General features: G+C 43.2%; 1 protein-coding gene and 1 long non-coding RNA gene across 2 annotated transcripts in view; one reads left to right on the top strand and one right to left on the bottom strand.

Moving 5' to 3' along the window:
- Positions 1-16,008, bottom strand: part of PRKCE (protein kinase C epsilon) — a 657,089-nt gene that overhangs the window by 54,675 nt on the left and 586,406 nt on the right. The window contains exons 12-13 of the mRNA XM_069071624.1: positions 4,515-4,653; positions 251-439 (exon numbers count right to left, since the gene is read on the bottom strand). Coding sequence (XP_068927725.1) covers positions 251-439; positions 4,515-4,653 — 328 coding nt within the window. The remainder of the gene's footprint in view (positions 1-250; positions 440-4,514; positions 4,654-16,008) is intronic.
- Positions 1-16,008, top strand: part of LOC138148801 (uncharacterized) — a 124,874-nt gene that overhangs the window by 76,629 nt on the left and 32,237 nt on the right. The window lies entirely within an intron of this gene.

Here is a 16,008-nt window from a genome sequence, read left to right as displayed (position 1 = left end):
AAGTGGTGGACTTAAGATGCAGAAGGCAACATACATTTTTGGACATGGCCAATGTGGGGATTTGTTTTCCTTGACTAGGCATATTATTTCACAAAAGATTTCTCTTTTTTCTTTTCAGTGGAGGAAGGGTAGGGAAGGGGAGGAAAACCCAAATGCTTGTTAACTGACAAAATATTATTAAATTAAAAAAAGAAATGTCATGAGGCAGGGATAGAGGAATAAAAAAGGGGGTTAAAGGAGAGACACTCACTGCTTTGAGAATACTGACAGCTTCTTTGCTGAGCCAGACTGGGTAGAGGACATCATCATGGAGGATAGACTCAAAGAGGTCATCTTCATTGTCAGCTTCAAAAGGGGGCTGCCCGGCCATCATCTCATACATCAGCACTCCTAGGGCCCACCAGTCCACTGAGGGGCCATACTCCAACTCCTGAAGGATCTGTACAGGGCAGGAAAAAGCTAGTTAATGGAAAGGCCAGGATCCTAGCAAGAGTCAAATAAAGCTTGGGCAGACAACAAGGGGAAAGGGCAAGAGATGGTAGCTCTGAATGCTGATCTTTTTCTGACTGTTTTTTCTTCCTTAGAGAAGCCACTCCTAATTAAGAGAGGTGTGTGCCAATGCTGTGTGCCTGACCAACACAGAAGCCATCCCTGAGCTAGCCCCACGACTAAAAAATGCAACATGGCTTTCCCACATGATACATAATCCATCCTTATCTGTCTGAAACAGGTTAGATGGCAGTTCACTTAGAAGTGGGATGAATGGGGTGGCTAGGTGGCACAGTGAGTAAAGTGCTGGCCCCGGAGTCAGGAGGACCCGAGTTTGGTTCCAGCCTCAGACACTTAGCACACACACACAAAAAAATACTAGCTGTGTAACCTTGGGAAAGTTACTTAACCCCAATTGCCCTCCAAAAGGCAAAAAAAAAAAAAAAAGTGGGATGAATGCAAGGGTATCTCCAGGTTCCCTCCACTCTAGAATTATTATGAATTGGGAACATGAAACAAAGACTATAGAGCAGAAAGGGAAGCTATAGATGATTTACCACCATCCCCTTACTTAACAGATAAGGAAACTGAGGTCTAGGCATACACATAAACTCTGAAGTCTAGTTTAGAGCCAAAAGGCCTAGATTTGAATCTGGTGAACTGTTTCCTTGTGACCATGGACAAGCAGCAATATTTGTGTTTCAATTTCCTTGTCTGCAAATGAGAGAATTGGATTAGATGATCTCTAATATATCTTCCAGTTCTAAACTCCAAACACTTAGTAGGGAAGTACCTGAGGTTATAAAACTTAGTAAAGAACAAGCTTCAATGAAGAAGTCAAGCTTAGACTAGAACAGGGTTTGCAGACCCAAATTCTCCATATCCTGTCTGGCCATGTGGCTTGGTAATAGCCCCACAGCCTTTCTGGGGCTGAGCTACTCCTCTAAAACAGGACATCCTTCCATGTCCCTGGTCCTTGTGATTCTTGTGGGGACTGTCAAGGGAAGCCTCCCAGTGTGAGGCACCAGTCTCTGGCTGAGCTCTGAGATTCCAGAGCAGTAAGCTAGCAAAGGAAGAGGCAGGACTGAGGGGTCTGGCTCCAGCCTAATGTGCTCATTCCTATTTAGTATTGACAGGTTGCAGAATTAGGAATAAAGAAAGGGATCTGAGGAAATGTAGTCAGCTCGAAATTCTTCACTGGCTGGTAAGCCTGTTACTTCCTATGTCGTTTATCTTGATATCTAAGAGCATGGTAATAGCAAGGGCAAAGCCACAGGTTCTCTACCATGTACAATAGTTAACTTTGTTCTATTCCATAGCTTGGGGGTAGCTAGGTGGCATAGTGGATAGACTGACAGGCCTCTGACATTTCCTAGCTGTGTGACCCTGGGCAAGTCACTTAACCCGTTTGCCTCAGTTTCCTCATCTATAAAATGAGGTGGAGAAGGAAATGGCAAACCACTCCAGTATCTCTGCCTAGAAAACCCCAAATGGGATGATGAAGAGTAAGATATGGCTGAAACAACTCCACAAAAATTCTGTGCCCTGACCTTGACCTTGATCTCACAGCACAGAGCACTGGACTCTGAGGTTTCTTGGACTGCCTTCTGTGAGCTGTAAGGTTCTCTTTTAGTCTGGAGTCCTATAATTCCATAATCTTTTCAGTTCTCAATCGTACAATACTATGAAATGGGTGCCCACAAAGGGAGATCAGTAAGGACGTGCATGGTTCAGCACAGCTTACTTCCTCTGCTGCAGAAATGCTCAAAGTGTAGAGCTTTGGGATGAAGGGGTGGAAGCATCGTTGTCATGGGTCCTGGAGAGCACGCTGCTATTGCCCAGTTTTTCAAGTTCTTGATTCTGCACATTCCCCTTTCTTTGTTCAACAGCATCAACACCAGAGGGAGGGCAGAGGAAGGAGAAAGAAATAAAATACAAATCCATCCTAGCAGCTGCCTCTGAAGAGCTCTGCTTAAAGGCTGGGTGGAGTTTATGGGAAAGTCCAAGGCATCACTTTTATCATTTCACTTTCTTGTTCTATAATCATCCAGTGCTCCCCACTGGAAATGGGAGAGCTCCCTGATTTTTATGACGAGGACCTAATTTTTTCTTTACCATGAAGCCTTAAGGTCAGAAGAGGGCTATTAAAAACAAAGTCTTTAACTAAGAAGAGAGACACCCTTTTAATCTCTTCTTTTCCTAGTAGGTCCACTCTGAATCCCACTTCCTCCATGAAGCCTACCCTGCTTGCTTTCTTGTTCTAGATGAGAAAAAGCCAGGAGTTAAGTCTCCCAGTAGGTTGGGAAGGTGACCTTTGAGTGAACTTTACACTATCTTTCAGGTAGATCTGACTGAATCCTTCCTAACACCCTGTTCACCCTTCCCAGAGGCTTCCCACTTCTTCTGGGGCGCCATCTTTTGTGAGATTCCTGCTAGACTTAGCTCTGATAATCTCTACTTCCTAATTGCCTTCTTGAAGACTGAAGTGGTGACAGCCTGCATCATGTGAGAGGGCATCTGGCTTTGCAGTCAACACCCAGTGTGGAAGGGAATTAGAACTGGGGGAAAACATACAGGAACTGACTCCAGAGATGGAAGTGTCCAGGTCATGGTTCTGCCAGGAAAACAGGGTTAATCAGCAGCCTGAGATGGATGTGAATGAGGAGGTAAGATCTGGGGAAGGCAGCTGGACATACAAAGCATAGGACATACAGTGAGGAGAAAAGTGTTGGGGCAAGTTCAACAAGTACCCCAGCATGACACCTCTCATTCCTTTTATCCCTTGCTTCTAATGACCACAGATCCTTCCATTTCTATACTTATTTGTACATATGTTTGTATATCTGCTTGTACTTTCCAAGTCCACCTAGGTAATCTCCTTTACATTTTCACAAGAGCCCTGTTAGGGCAGGTCCTATGACTCTCCCCATCTGTCAGAGGAGGAACCTGTCAGAGAGGTTCAGTGACTGGATTGAGGTTACACAGTAAATTAGTGGTGGAGCTGGGTCCAGAATGGGGCTTCCTGACTTCCCACACCTGAATTTCCTGGAGCACTTGCTGAAAGGTCATATGAGTTAAAGACTGACTGGTCCTCTCTGCTCTTCAGAGAATTCACATATTAGATGAGGTATCTACTGAGTGCTTTGAAAATGAATGACTGAAAGAGCATCCTTGGAGTGGGGGGAGGGAAGGGCTTATGAACACCCATTTGTTTCCCTTTCCAATTGTTCTTTTTTAAGGACCTGTCATAGACAATGCTGAAAATGATCTTTAGCACCCTATAGTGAATTCAATGTTTCCCTGGTCCATCCACCAGGTTGATGTGGAGAAACTGAGAACAAACACAAACTTTAGGAAAAGTTTATTTGTTTTTACTTTTATTTATTTATTTGCAATTTTTTTTGGAGGGCAATTGGGGTTAAGTGACTTGCCCAAGGTCACACAGCTAGGTGTGTGTGTGTGTGTGTGTGTGTGTGTGTGTGTGTGTTAAGTGTCTGAGGCCGGATCCAAACCCAGGTCCTCCTGACTCCAGGGCCAGTGCTCTATTCACTGTGCCACCAAGCCGCCCCTGTTTTTACTTTTAAAAGCACTGAAAAGAGATGAAATCACCAACTTCGTTACCATTTTCAACTTAAACATACAGAAAAATATCCCTTCCCTTTCCTATCCTGTCCTATTGCTTTTAAGGGAGAAAAAAAAATCCAAACCAAATCCCTTGAGGTGATAAAGAGTCCTGGATTTATCATTAGTGATTTCTGTGTGATAAAGCTGCTTGCTCTTATTGGTTTCATAGGCTGTCTAGCAGTGAAAGAACATTAGGGGAGATGTGTTTCTTTTAGTTCTGGCCTGTCATCAGTTGGCAATTTTGGTCACTTCTGACTGAGTTCAGTAGGCTTCTCCTCTACTCCCACCTCCACAGTGATCACAGTTCCTTTTAGCAGAAAGGCCAGAGCAGTACCTGGGAAAACTTCGTTACCTGGTACACCTTTGTGGGCTGTACAGCCCACTGTGGACAGAGAACTCACCTCTGGTGCAATGTAATCGGGAGTTCCACAGAAGGTGGTCGTGGTCACACCATTCAAAATCCCTTCCTTACACATCCCAAAATCAGCCAGCTTACAGTGACCTTCTGCATCGAGAAGAATATTATCCAGTTTCAAATCCCTGCATAGACAAAAGAATAATCATACCGTGAACAATTCTCTGACATGAGATAGGGGCTTTGTTGTGAATTGGCATATCCAGTTAGATAAGGAGTCATATCCCACGGAAATCTGAAGTAGGGAAGTCTTTGAGGTAGGAAATCTTTACTAGATGATATCCCAAAGCGTTCCCCATTGCTGCCAAAATGAAGCCTATGTCTTGCAGAAGATTTTTGCTTCCTCCCCAGACACAGGGGAAAAATCTCTGATACCACTGGGTCATCGACTAGAGTTTTTGCAAATCACAGAAAGGACAAATATTTATCAATTACTCTATACTCTACATCAATATGAGAGGTCCCATATCCAGCCCTCAAGAGGCTGAAGATATAGTGAAACAATGTCTTCAGACTAATACCATCTGATATCAAGCTCTTATGTGGCCAGTTTTTAAATGAGAGACCCAGAGAATATTAAGGGGGGAAGGGACCTTAGAAAGATTTCTTTCCTCAGAAGAGACTTGAGTCTTAGTTTCTTTATCTTGATTTTGGGAATGATAACACTGGTATTACCTCCCTCACAGGACTGCTATGCAACTTAATAAGATTATTTATGTTGTCCTTCATTATGAAGAAGACCGATGACATCGTGGGGTGACAGCTTGACTCATGGGGAAACTGGATTTAAGAGAGGCAGAACTGCCCAAAGTGGTCAGCTTCACACTCTCTTCACTCTCCATCAAAGTCCAGATTAGTTATGTGGAAGCCATCTGAAAAATAGAAAGGGCTGTCCACATTTAAAGGGACCATCAGCAATATTATGGACACAAATAAACCACATCTATGAATATAAGACGATGTGGAATTGAGTGTAGTACAGACTCCAAATACGTGACAGATGAGATGAAGAGGAAGTTAACAAGAAGGCCTGAATAACATGGGGATGGAGTTATGGAAACTGGGCCTTGCCAGAAGGCCCAGGTTTGGATGGATTGAGAAGAAGGAAGGCATTTCCATAAGAGAAGCAGAAGGAGGTTGGGGTAGCAGTAGTAGAGGAGACTGAAGTCCCAGAAATATAATTACTTGTGTACCTGCTTTCTATAGCTGGAAAGAATATGACACTTGCATAAGAAGGTAAATGGGATGGTAAGCCCAACAAGAAAAAAAGTTAAACATGTTTGGAAGGAAATAGGAAATGGGGGTGGGGGCCTTCACCTTGAGGGCAAGGAGGGGCCATTGACTTGAGGAAAATAATTACTTGGGGATTATCTGTCTGGCAGCAATGAGAAGAATGGAGAACCAGGAGAGAGCAGAGGCAAGGAGAACTCCTAGGAAATCAGAGTTCTAGGCAGAATGGCTTATGGATGGGGTTCTGGCCTTGGATCCAGGAAGAACTGGGGTTGAATTCCACCTCTGATGCCTGAGATATTTACAGGTCATGTGTAGGATCCTGAGCTGGTCTCTGTTTCTTCATCTGTAAAATGCGAGGGTTGGATACAAAGGTCCCTTCCAGCTATAAATCTGTGATTCTAAGATCAAGCAGTAATCGAGTTATCTTAGTGTGTGCCTTGTCTGGAGATAAGTCAAGCTCTGACTCATCTGCTCCCAAGTTCATGCTCATACAATATGAGTTACCGTTAGGGAGCCTGGGTCTGGAGTTAGGAAGACCTGAGTTCAAATCTATCCTCAGATACTGCCTAGCTGTGTGACCCTAGGCAAGTCATTTAACCCTATTTGCCTCGGTTTCCTCACCTGTAAAATGAGCTGGAGAAAGAAGTGGTAAACCACTCCAGTATCTTTGCCAAGAAAACCCCAAACGGAGTCATAAAGAGTCAGAAACAGCTGAAACCAGTGAACAACAACTAGGGAGTCTGGGTATGGAGTCAGGGAGACCTGAGTTCAAATCTCACCTGCAACATTTATTAGTGTGGCTCTGGGGAAGTCGCTTGACTTCTTTCTGCCTCAGTTTCCTCAACTGTAAAATGAGAATAATAACGGGACTTAGCTTGCAGGATTTCAGGTATTTGAAAAGCCCCTGGCCCACAGCAGGCTCTACCCCCATAAGAAGCTCAGTGCCTATCTATGATCAGTGTGAGTCACACACTGCAGGGCACCAGAAAGCATGTCCCCTCCAAAGGAAACGAGAAATCTTCTCATTATTATTATTCTTTTCAAACAAAGAATCAGAGGGTCTGTGGGACATTTTTTCTGAGGGATCTGTGAACTTGAACTTTTGACATTGTTTAACATTATTCACTTAGGGCAGTGGTGGGAGCAGGAAATATTTTCAACTCTCTCCTCTCCAGCATGTGACCCAGTTTCCGACTTCCAGAGAGGGCAGGGACTAGCTCCAAAATGTGCTGACACAGCAAACTAATGCCTGCAGTTGGAGTATAACAGCCATCACACGGGAGAAAATGTCCCTGTTTGCTAGCCCTTCCGATCTGCTGCCTTAGCAAAGCATGGCCAAGGCTCCTTCCTAATGGCTGCCAAGAGGGAGAAGGTTTGTATTTGGGTCTGCATGCACTTATTAACTGCCTCTTGTTGGTAGAACCTTGGGCTACCAGCTAGGGGAAGCAGTAAAGATCAGAGAGACTCACAGTACCCAGGGAGCTTGTAAGGCAGCTGGCCCCAAGCACAGGTAAATACAGAAGACATGAAGTACCCGAGGAATAGATGAGGGCAGCAGGAATGTCTGGCTTCCTTCCAGAACCAGCTCCAAGGCCATTTTCTGCAGAGGCCTTTCCTGGCCCTCCCAGCTGCCAAGGCCTTCCCCTTTCAGATTCCCTACAGCTTTCTGATGCTCCCAGTGATCTCTCTATATGTGGTCTCCTCCCTTAGAATGTGCCTGGGGGGCAGGGGCTGCTTTGGCGTTGGTACCTTTCCTAGTAGGTTTGCAAACAGTCGTGTTGGCACTTGTTTTTTTGCCTGTTACATCCCCCATTAGACTGTGACCTTCTTGAGAACTAGGACTGTCTTTTGCCTTTCTTTGAACCCCTAGAGCTTAGCACTGTTCTGGCACATAGTAGGCCATCAATAAATGCTTGCTGACTGCCTTTCTTCATATCCCTAGTGTTTAGCACAGGGTCAGCTTGATGATTGACTAAAGGGCTGTTATATTATATAAATTTATTTATTATTTTTATTAATTTATTATATAATATTTATTATTATATTATATAAAGGGAGTCCTGGAGATCAGGGAAGGCTTCCTGTAGTCACGAGCATTTGAGCTAGGCTTCAAAGGTTGGGTAATAATCCCACAAGGGCAGCTAGGTGGCACAATAGATAGAGTGTTGGCCTGGAGTCAAAAAGACTCATCTTCCTGAATTCAAACCAGGTTTCAGCTATTTACTAGCTGTGTGACCCTGGGCAAGTCACTTGACCCTGTTTGCTTCAGTTTTCTCATCTGTAAAATAAGCTGGAGAAAGGAAATGGCAAACCACTCTGGTATCTTTGTCAAGAAAATTCCAAATGGAGTCAGGAAGAGATGGACATGACTGAAAAGACTGAACAATAACACCACGGGTAATGCAACAGGTAGAGAACAGGAGGAAGGTCATTCTCAGCCTAAGGAAAAGAATGAACAAAAGCATGAAGGTAGGGAATATCAGGATAAAGAGTGGGGGGTGGGGCCCGGAGAGCAGAGAATGTTTCAGTTTGTCTGGAGAGAAAGTTGGAGACTGGAAATGTGGGGTGGAAAATTGTGAGAAGTCTTTGAAATTCAGTCCGAAGAGTTTTACAGATGAGGAAAGAAGGAATACTGAATGAGGGAGGGGTCAGGAAAACAGGTTATTCTGCCAGTTTTGTCACCAATACGATGGGTGAGAAACTGGGTGACTGCATGGTGAGTGTTGAGAAGAAATGATGAAAACCCAGCAAATGTGTCAAAGAAATTTGCTATTCGTATTTCAGTTTATAAATATTTTTTACTGGTAATGAGTGAAATCAGAGCTGTTGTTTCTATGTGGAGCAGCTTTCCATGTAAGCAGAATGGCCCCCTAGAGCCTCTCTGGCTTCCAAGCATCATTGACACCTGAAATGCCACCACTAGACCTTGGAAGTCTGAGCCATGATGACCTTAAAGGCAGGATTCCAGGCTGAAGGTCACTGCCAGCTGAGCAGGGAAGCCTTGAGAAGCAAAGCTTCTAGTGCTTTGGATTTAGAATTTAGTGGGACCATAGTTAAATTAAACTGTGAACTTAATCCCCTTCTCTATGGAGAATGAGGCAATGCAGCGGTGGTATAGGATTATAGGGTGTTAGAGGAAATGTTTGTATATTTGTTTTTTCTAAACCTTTGAAATAAATATTCCTTTGTAAATGGAACTGAGGTGCAGAGGATCTCCTAAAATTGGGAAAACAATCAGTGGGGATTTAAGCGACTGGAAGAGACTAGACACATCCCAAACCCCTTAAGAGAACTGGAGAACTCTGGGGAAGGAATGAAGCCCAATGCACCTGGCCTTCAGGCAGTAGGGACAGGATGGTCATAGTTCCACACCCATTATCTTATATGGACTCCAACCTGCTAAAAGAGGAGCTACCACAGATATTGTCCCCATTGGGCAGATGGGGACACTGAAGTTCAGAGATGTTAAGAAATTTCCCCAGAGAAAGTAGGGAGGGGGAGGGACATACAGAGAGATACAGACAGACAGAGAATGAGACACAGAGACAGAGACAAACAGAGACACAGAGAAAGGGAGAGAAGGAACTTCTGCACCTTTTTTCTGGCAATCTCCCATACCTGGAATGCTCTGCCTTCTCATCTGTGCCCCTAAGAAACCCTTGTTTCCTTCAAAGTCCAAGTAAAGAGCTACCTTCTTCTACATATGACCTTTCTTTTAACCCCTCAGTTGCTATAGTCTCTTCAATACCTTGTATGGGGGAAGGGAGGGAGAAAAAGATGGAGGAGGGGTGTAGGAGAAGAGGAAAGGGGGAGGGAGGGAGGAAGGGAGGGAGAGAGAGAGAAAAAGAGATAGAGAGACAGAGAGAGACAGCGAGGAAGGGAGGGAGAGAGAGAGGGAGGGGGGAAAAAGAAAGGGAGGATGGGAGAGATAGAAAGAGAGACAGAGAGGGAGGGAGAGAGGGAGGGAGGGAGAGAGAGAGAAAACGAGATAGAGAGAGAGTGTCAAGTCCTCCTCATGCTTACATAGTAGATGTTCAAAAGACCGAGCTGAAATGAAAATGGTTCTGTTTCTCAGCTTGACAATTACTTGGAACTAAATTTATCTGGGCACCACTGAGGCATTCACTCAAAACTCTTAACCTCAAAGACACCTTCTCAATCCTCAGGCACACTGTTTAAACAAAACACAAGCATAGGCACATACCCACTGTGAATTCCTTGTCATTTGGTAATAGTAGGAGAGCTTAAAGAATTGCTTCATGGCCCAAGTATCTGAGTTGTGAGAGGGGCAGGCTCGGGAGAAAGACTTTAGAAATACCACAAGAGTATTCATATTTTGGCAGAAAAAGGAGGATTGTAGTTTCCCTTGTAATAAAGACAAGCGCTCCTCACAACCATTACCAAACATCTTAGTCACCTCAAAAAAAAAAAAAGCAGTTCCATGAAAGTCTTTCCCCAATATAGTCAGACTCCTGACTCTAGACATATGACCTCTCCATGGTAAATTTTACAAACCAAACTGGCTTCACTTTTCTGTAACACATTATAGTGAAGTATATATTCAAATTCATTTCTAACCCATGGTGCAGCAGTCCAAGCTCTGAACTTACATGGACCAGATTTAATCCTGGTGGGGCAGTGCAGAAAGAAGTCTGCCCCCAAACCATCCCTTGTTGAGAGGCTTGGCCTTTCATGTATTTAAGGTCTGGCCAAATTGGCCTTGCTATTTCCTCATATATAAACATGCTATCTCCTATCTCTACACTTTATGCTGGTCATCAACCATGTCTGGAATGTTCTCCCTCCTCATCTGTACCTTTTACAATCCTGACTTTCCTTCAAAACTCACGTGTTACCTTCTACATGAGACCTTTCCTTGACCCCCATCACTTCATTCCCAAATTTATCTTGTATTTATTTTTTTATAAATCTCCATAACCTGGTCCCAACCTACCTTTCCCACTTCATTATACCTTGTTCCTTTTCCCTAATCCTATGGTTTAGTCAGGGTTGGGGAACCAAGACTTTGAGGCCACATGCGGTCTTCTAGATCCTTAAGTGTGGCCTTTGGAATAGATTCAGTCAAAAGGCCACGTTTGGATCTAGAAGGTCACATGTGGCCTCAAGGCCACTGATTCCCCACCCATGGAACCAAACTGGCTCTTCTCACTCATATCACGCCTGCAATGTTCTCCCTTTTCACCTCTACTTCACAGAACCCCTCATTTCCTTTAAAACTTAGCTTCAGAGGTGGCTAGGTGGTGCAGTGGGGGCGGCTGGGTGGCAGCTAGGTGGCGCAGTGAATAGACCACTGGCCCTGGAGTCAGTCAGACCTGAGTTCAAATCCGACCTCAGACACTTAACACAAAAACTAGCCGTGTGACCTTGGGCAAGTCACTTAACCCCAATTACCCTCCAAAAAGCAAAAACAACAACAACAAAAACTTAGCTTCAGCACTACCTTCTACATGATACCTTTCCTGATTCTCCCCATGTTGACCCTCAAATACTGCTACTCTTGCTAAAACCATCTTGTACTTACATGGCATCTATTTTACATTTTTGTGCTGTTGTTCGGTCAGCTGTGTCTAGCTCTCCCTGACCCCATTTAGGGTTTTCTTGACAAAGATAGTGGAGTACTTTGCCATCTCCTTCTCCAGCTCATTTTACAAATGAGGAAATTGAGGCAAACAGGGTTAAGTGGCTTGCCCAGGGTGACATAGCTAGTAAGTATCTGAGGCCAGACTTGAGTTCACCAAGATGAGTCTTTCTGACTCCAGGCCTGGTACTCTCTCCTCTGTGCCACCTAGCTGCCCTGTATTTTACATAAGCTTCTATAATTAGTTTTATAGTCCTGGGGTCTCGGATAGGGCTTGGGACATAACAAGCACTTAATGAATTTTTGTTGGACTCATTGATTTATCAATGTGGAGTGGACAAGTGGAGCGAAGAAGAGTGAGGAGTGAAGGAGGATACCAATGCTGAGACCTTGAGGACCAGAAGCCCTGAATGGGAATAGGGCACATCCTGTCACTTCCTTTGCAAAGACTCTCCTGCCACTGGACAATGAAAGTGAGTTGAGGCTTGCTTCTGGTGGCGAATATGGACTACGCTGAATTATCCACACTGTCCAGTCTACTCCTTGAAACCAAGAGTATTCATCATGAGGCACCTGGTTGGGATTAAATGTGGATGGAACAGAGGGATGTTATCTTTGTGACCTGGGGCAAGTCATGCACTTTCCTCCTACGTACATGGAAGGGTCAGACTACTGGGGAATCAGAAGACCTAAGTCCAAATCTTGCCCCTACAATTAACTGCATGACCTTGGGCAAACCACTCTACGTCTCTGGGTCTTATTTTTCTCATCTGTAAAATACAGGGGCTGGATTAGATTATCTCTAAGGTTTCTTCCAGTTCTAAGTCTCTGAGCACAGGATCCATCATCTTTCTTTTAGCTGGAAAGGTAACTGGCCCACACGTGAACCAAACCTATGATCTTAGTTGATTGATATGTGGATTTTCCTTAACCTATATTTTTTGAGACAAAACTTTCCTGGTCTGAATTACATTTAGAATAGCCACGTCCCTAGGCTGGCGGATGGCCTCAGCACATTACCTGGAGATAACATTCATAAATGAATCCAAGAATCACCAGAATCAGAAGCCTCTCTTAAAATGCTTCTAATTACTGCTTTTATTCTCCTCCTAAATTACTGTTTTCAACATGTCACTCCCTTACTTTAGAACCTAGAGTGACTCCTTGCTGTTTATAAGATCAAATATAAACTCTTTACCCTGGCATTCAAGGCTCTTCAACAAATGGTTCCACCTTGCTTTTCTAATCTCATATCTCACTAGGCTTCCTTACCATTCTTCAGGCACATCTCTCCATTGCCCCATTCCATGCCTTCTCACTTGCTGTTCCCCATGTTTTGAATGCTCTCCTTCCTTGTCTCTTGCCTTGCCTGGCTTCCTTCAAGTGTCTGCTAAAATCCTACCTCTTGCAAAAAGCCTTTCCTGGTACCCTTCAATGCTAGTATATGGATTATTGGTGTCCAACTTGGGGTAGAGTGTTCCTAGCTTATGTTGGTCTGATTGGCCACAACTGGACACACTGTACATTGATCCTGACATAGTGATGCCATTTTGGTCTTCCTCAAGAACAAAGGACAATAACCAAGCAACCAACCAACCAATGTCTGCCCCCTGATATCACCTCCAATTCACCTTGTTGATATCTAGAACCTACTGGACATACTGAGGGCAGGGACAGTTTTTGCCTTTTCCTGTATAGTATCTGGCACTACATAACCTCAAGCAAGCATGTTTTCCTCTCTCAATCTGTTTTCTTCTCTGTAAAACAAGTGGGCTTGGTGGGATAATCTCTGAGGTTCCTTCCATCTCAAAATCCTTTGATTGTTATTTTTCAGTTTAGTTCAACTAAGGCTTCCACATTTCTTTTGAAAACTTTTGGCAATACTAGTTAGATATTTTGTAATGACTCCGCAGTTCCTGGCATGCTTATCACAACCCATTCATCATGATTCCCTGGGCCTAACCATAGCTTTCTCAAGGTTTGCTGTAGGAAAGCAAGTCAGCCAGCCAAGGAATGGCCCACCTCTGCTAAAGGACCAAGAGTAACTTTTGATTGGGGTGGGAAAGATTGGAAACCATATAGGGAATTGGACTGTAAAATTTCAAACAAGGCTGGGATTTCTCAGCTTGAAAGAATAGACTACCGTTCTCCAAAACTCTCTGTCAATAAGAGAAATTGTCTAAAAGATGTCCCAGGCTTCCAGGGACACAAGCTGCCACGTGCTGGGACAGCCGTTGGCCCCAGCCTTGTCACCCCAGGCCAGATAAAGAGTTGAGGAAGTATAAATGGAACTGAACCCAAGGTGAAGGGGATGTTGGGAAGCACGTCTTCCTGCAAAGGGGAAGTCACTGAAACTACTGGCAGAATAGCAGAGGTCTTCCCTAAGGGCAGGGGGACTGAAAATGGACTGACCCCTAAGAGGACAGAAAACAGTTTTTATGATTATTGAAAAGAAATCTCCCATTTTTATTTGTTTAGCTTGGCTAGTGCTCGATTGTTTTTGGTCTTTCTATTGACAATAACACATATGAATACTGCACATACATATGCGTTTGTATGGGTATATAGGATATAGGAGTGCTGCTGTGTAAGGTTTAGATGAGTAGGTACGTGATTCTACGAGGAAGATTACAGATTTGAAAGCTATAAGGAGCCATCACCTCGTCCAACAAGTCTTTAACCTTGTTTTGTGACTCAGATAACTTTGGTGACAAGTCTGGTGAAGCCTAGGGACACTTTCTCTGAAACAGCTCTTTAACTGCATTAAATAAAATGCATAAAGATTAGAAAGGAAATAAATTGCATTCAAATATAGTTATCAAAAATATTTTTTAAAATATGAAGTTCACAAACCCTAGGTTAATAATTCCTGATCAGGGGTGGCTAGGTGGTATGGTGTCAGGAGGACCTGAGTTCAAATCTGGCCTTAGACACTTGACACACTTACTAGCCATGTGACTTTGGTCCGGTCACTTAACCCCAACTGCCCTCCAAAAAGCAAAGAAAAAAAAAGAATTCCCAATCGATCTAAACCAACTCTAACTTTCATTTATCATAAGAGCCAAAGAGACAGAGTTTGATGTGAGGCTGGATCAGAGATCATATAATTGTTGCAGTTAAAATAATAGTTCATATCTATAAAGCACTTTAAGATTCACAAAATCCTTCAGTTTCACAATAATCTTGTGAGATTGGTTCTATTATTATTATTCTAATCTCTCTGAGGAAAGGGATGTTAAGGGACTTGCTTTTATTCATGTAACTACTAGTAAGTAACTGAGACAAGATTTAAATCCCTATCTTCCTTTTTCCAAGACCAGTATTCTATCTACCATGCCAGATTGCCTTTTAATTGCCCTCAGTATAATAATTTAATATTTACAGCATGCCATCCCTACATCCCTGAGAGGCAAATCATCCATATTGCCTGTTTTAACAATAAGAAAAGTGGGAATAGGTTTCTATATACTATGGATAGAGAGCCTGACTTGTTGTCACGAAGACTCACCTTCCAGAGTTCAGATATGGCCTCAGACACTAGCTATGTGACCCTGGACAAGTCACTTAACCCTGTTTGCCTCAGTTTCCTCATCTGTAAAATGAGCTGAAGAAGGAAATGGTAAACCATTCCAGTATCTCTGCCAAGAAAACCCCAAATGGGGTCAAGGAGAATCAGACATGACTGAATAATGACTGAACAACAACAAAAAATACATGTGCCTCTTGTTTCCCCTAATAGAATCTAAATATTTCAAGGGCAGAGACTAACTCATAAAGGTCTCTGTATGAAGAGTGTCTGTTATAGCTTAATAAATGCTTATTGATTGATTGATGAGCCTGTCTACAGTTGTATACCAATACACATAGGGCAGGTGGAGGATGAGGGATGCCAGCCTCCATCTGTTTTTTATTTGCTTTTGTTTTTCCTCTCTAGGTCTCCAGTCTCCACTTCAGAAGGAGAACTGAAAGTAAGTTTTGCTTTTTCAGGGGAAAAACAAAAACAAAACTCCAGTGAAATCACATCCCACACAAGGCATTCAGTGATTGTTTTTAGTTACATCAAAAACAGGGATTGAGCCCTTTTGGCCTAGAGCTCACACTGATAGGCTCAGACCTCAAGGAGATCAGGGGCCAAAAGAAAGAATCCCATGGAAAATCATTTATTCATCATAGCACTTTATGTAGTAGCCAAAAATTGGAAACAGAGTGAATGCCCATTGGTTTGGAAATGATGAAAGAAGTCAAAGTCACCAACTGTAATAGAACATTATTTATTCTGTTGTAAGAGCTGATCAATAGGAAGAACTCAGAGATGAGTGGGAAGACTTGTGGAGGCAGAGTGAAGTAAAGAGACCAAGGATAACAATGTACACCAAGACTGGAAAGAACAGTAACAGAGTTGAAGTATCATCACTGATTGTAGACCTGGAGAAGAGAGGAGAAAATGTATCCTATGGGTATGGAACACTGTACTGTTACATGCGGTTGACATATGGGTTAACTGGGTTGTTTTTTTTATCCCTCTTTAAATTTTTGTCTGTTTTCTGATGCCTAAGAGAGGAGAAATAGAGATGCAGAAATCAAGGAATGTGAAAACAAAATGCATTAAGTAAAAATTTTCAAGCAGGTATATTCAATTAGTCATGAT

Source organism: Petaurus breviceps, unplaced genomic scaffold (assembly GCF_028583685.1).
Source record: "Petaurus breviceps papuanus isolate PSGF00001 unplaced genomic scaffold, PetGlider_PUasm1.0 90842, whole genome shotgun sequence".
Taxonomy (NCBI): Eukaryota; Metazoa; Chordata; class Mammalia; order Diprotodontia; family Petauridae; genus Petaurus; species Petaurus breviceps.
Note: the sequence above shows the minus strand (reverse complement) of the source record. Positions and strands in the feature narration are given on the sequence as shown.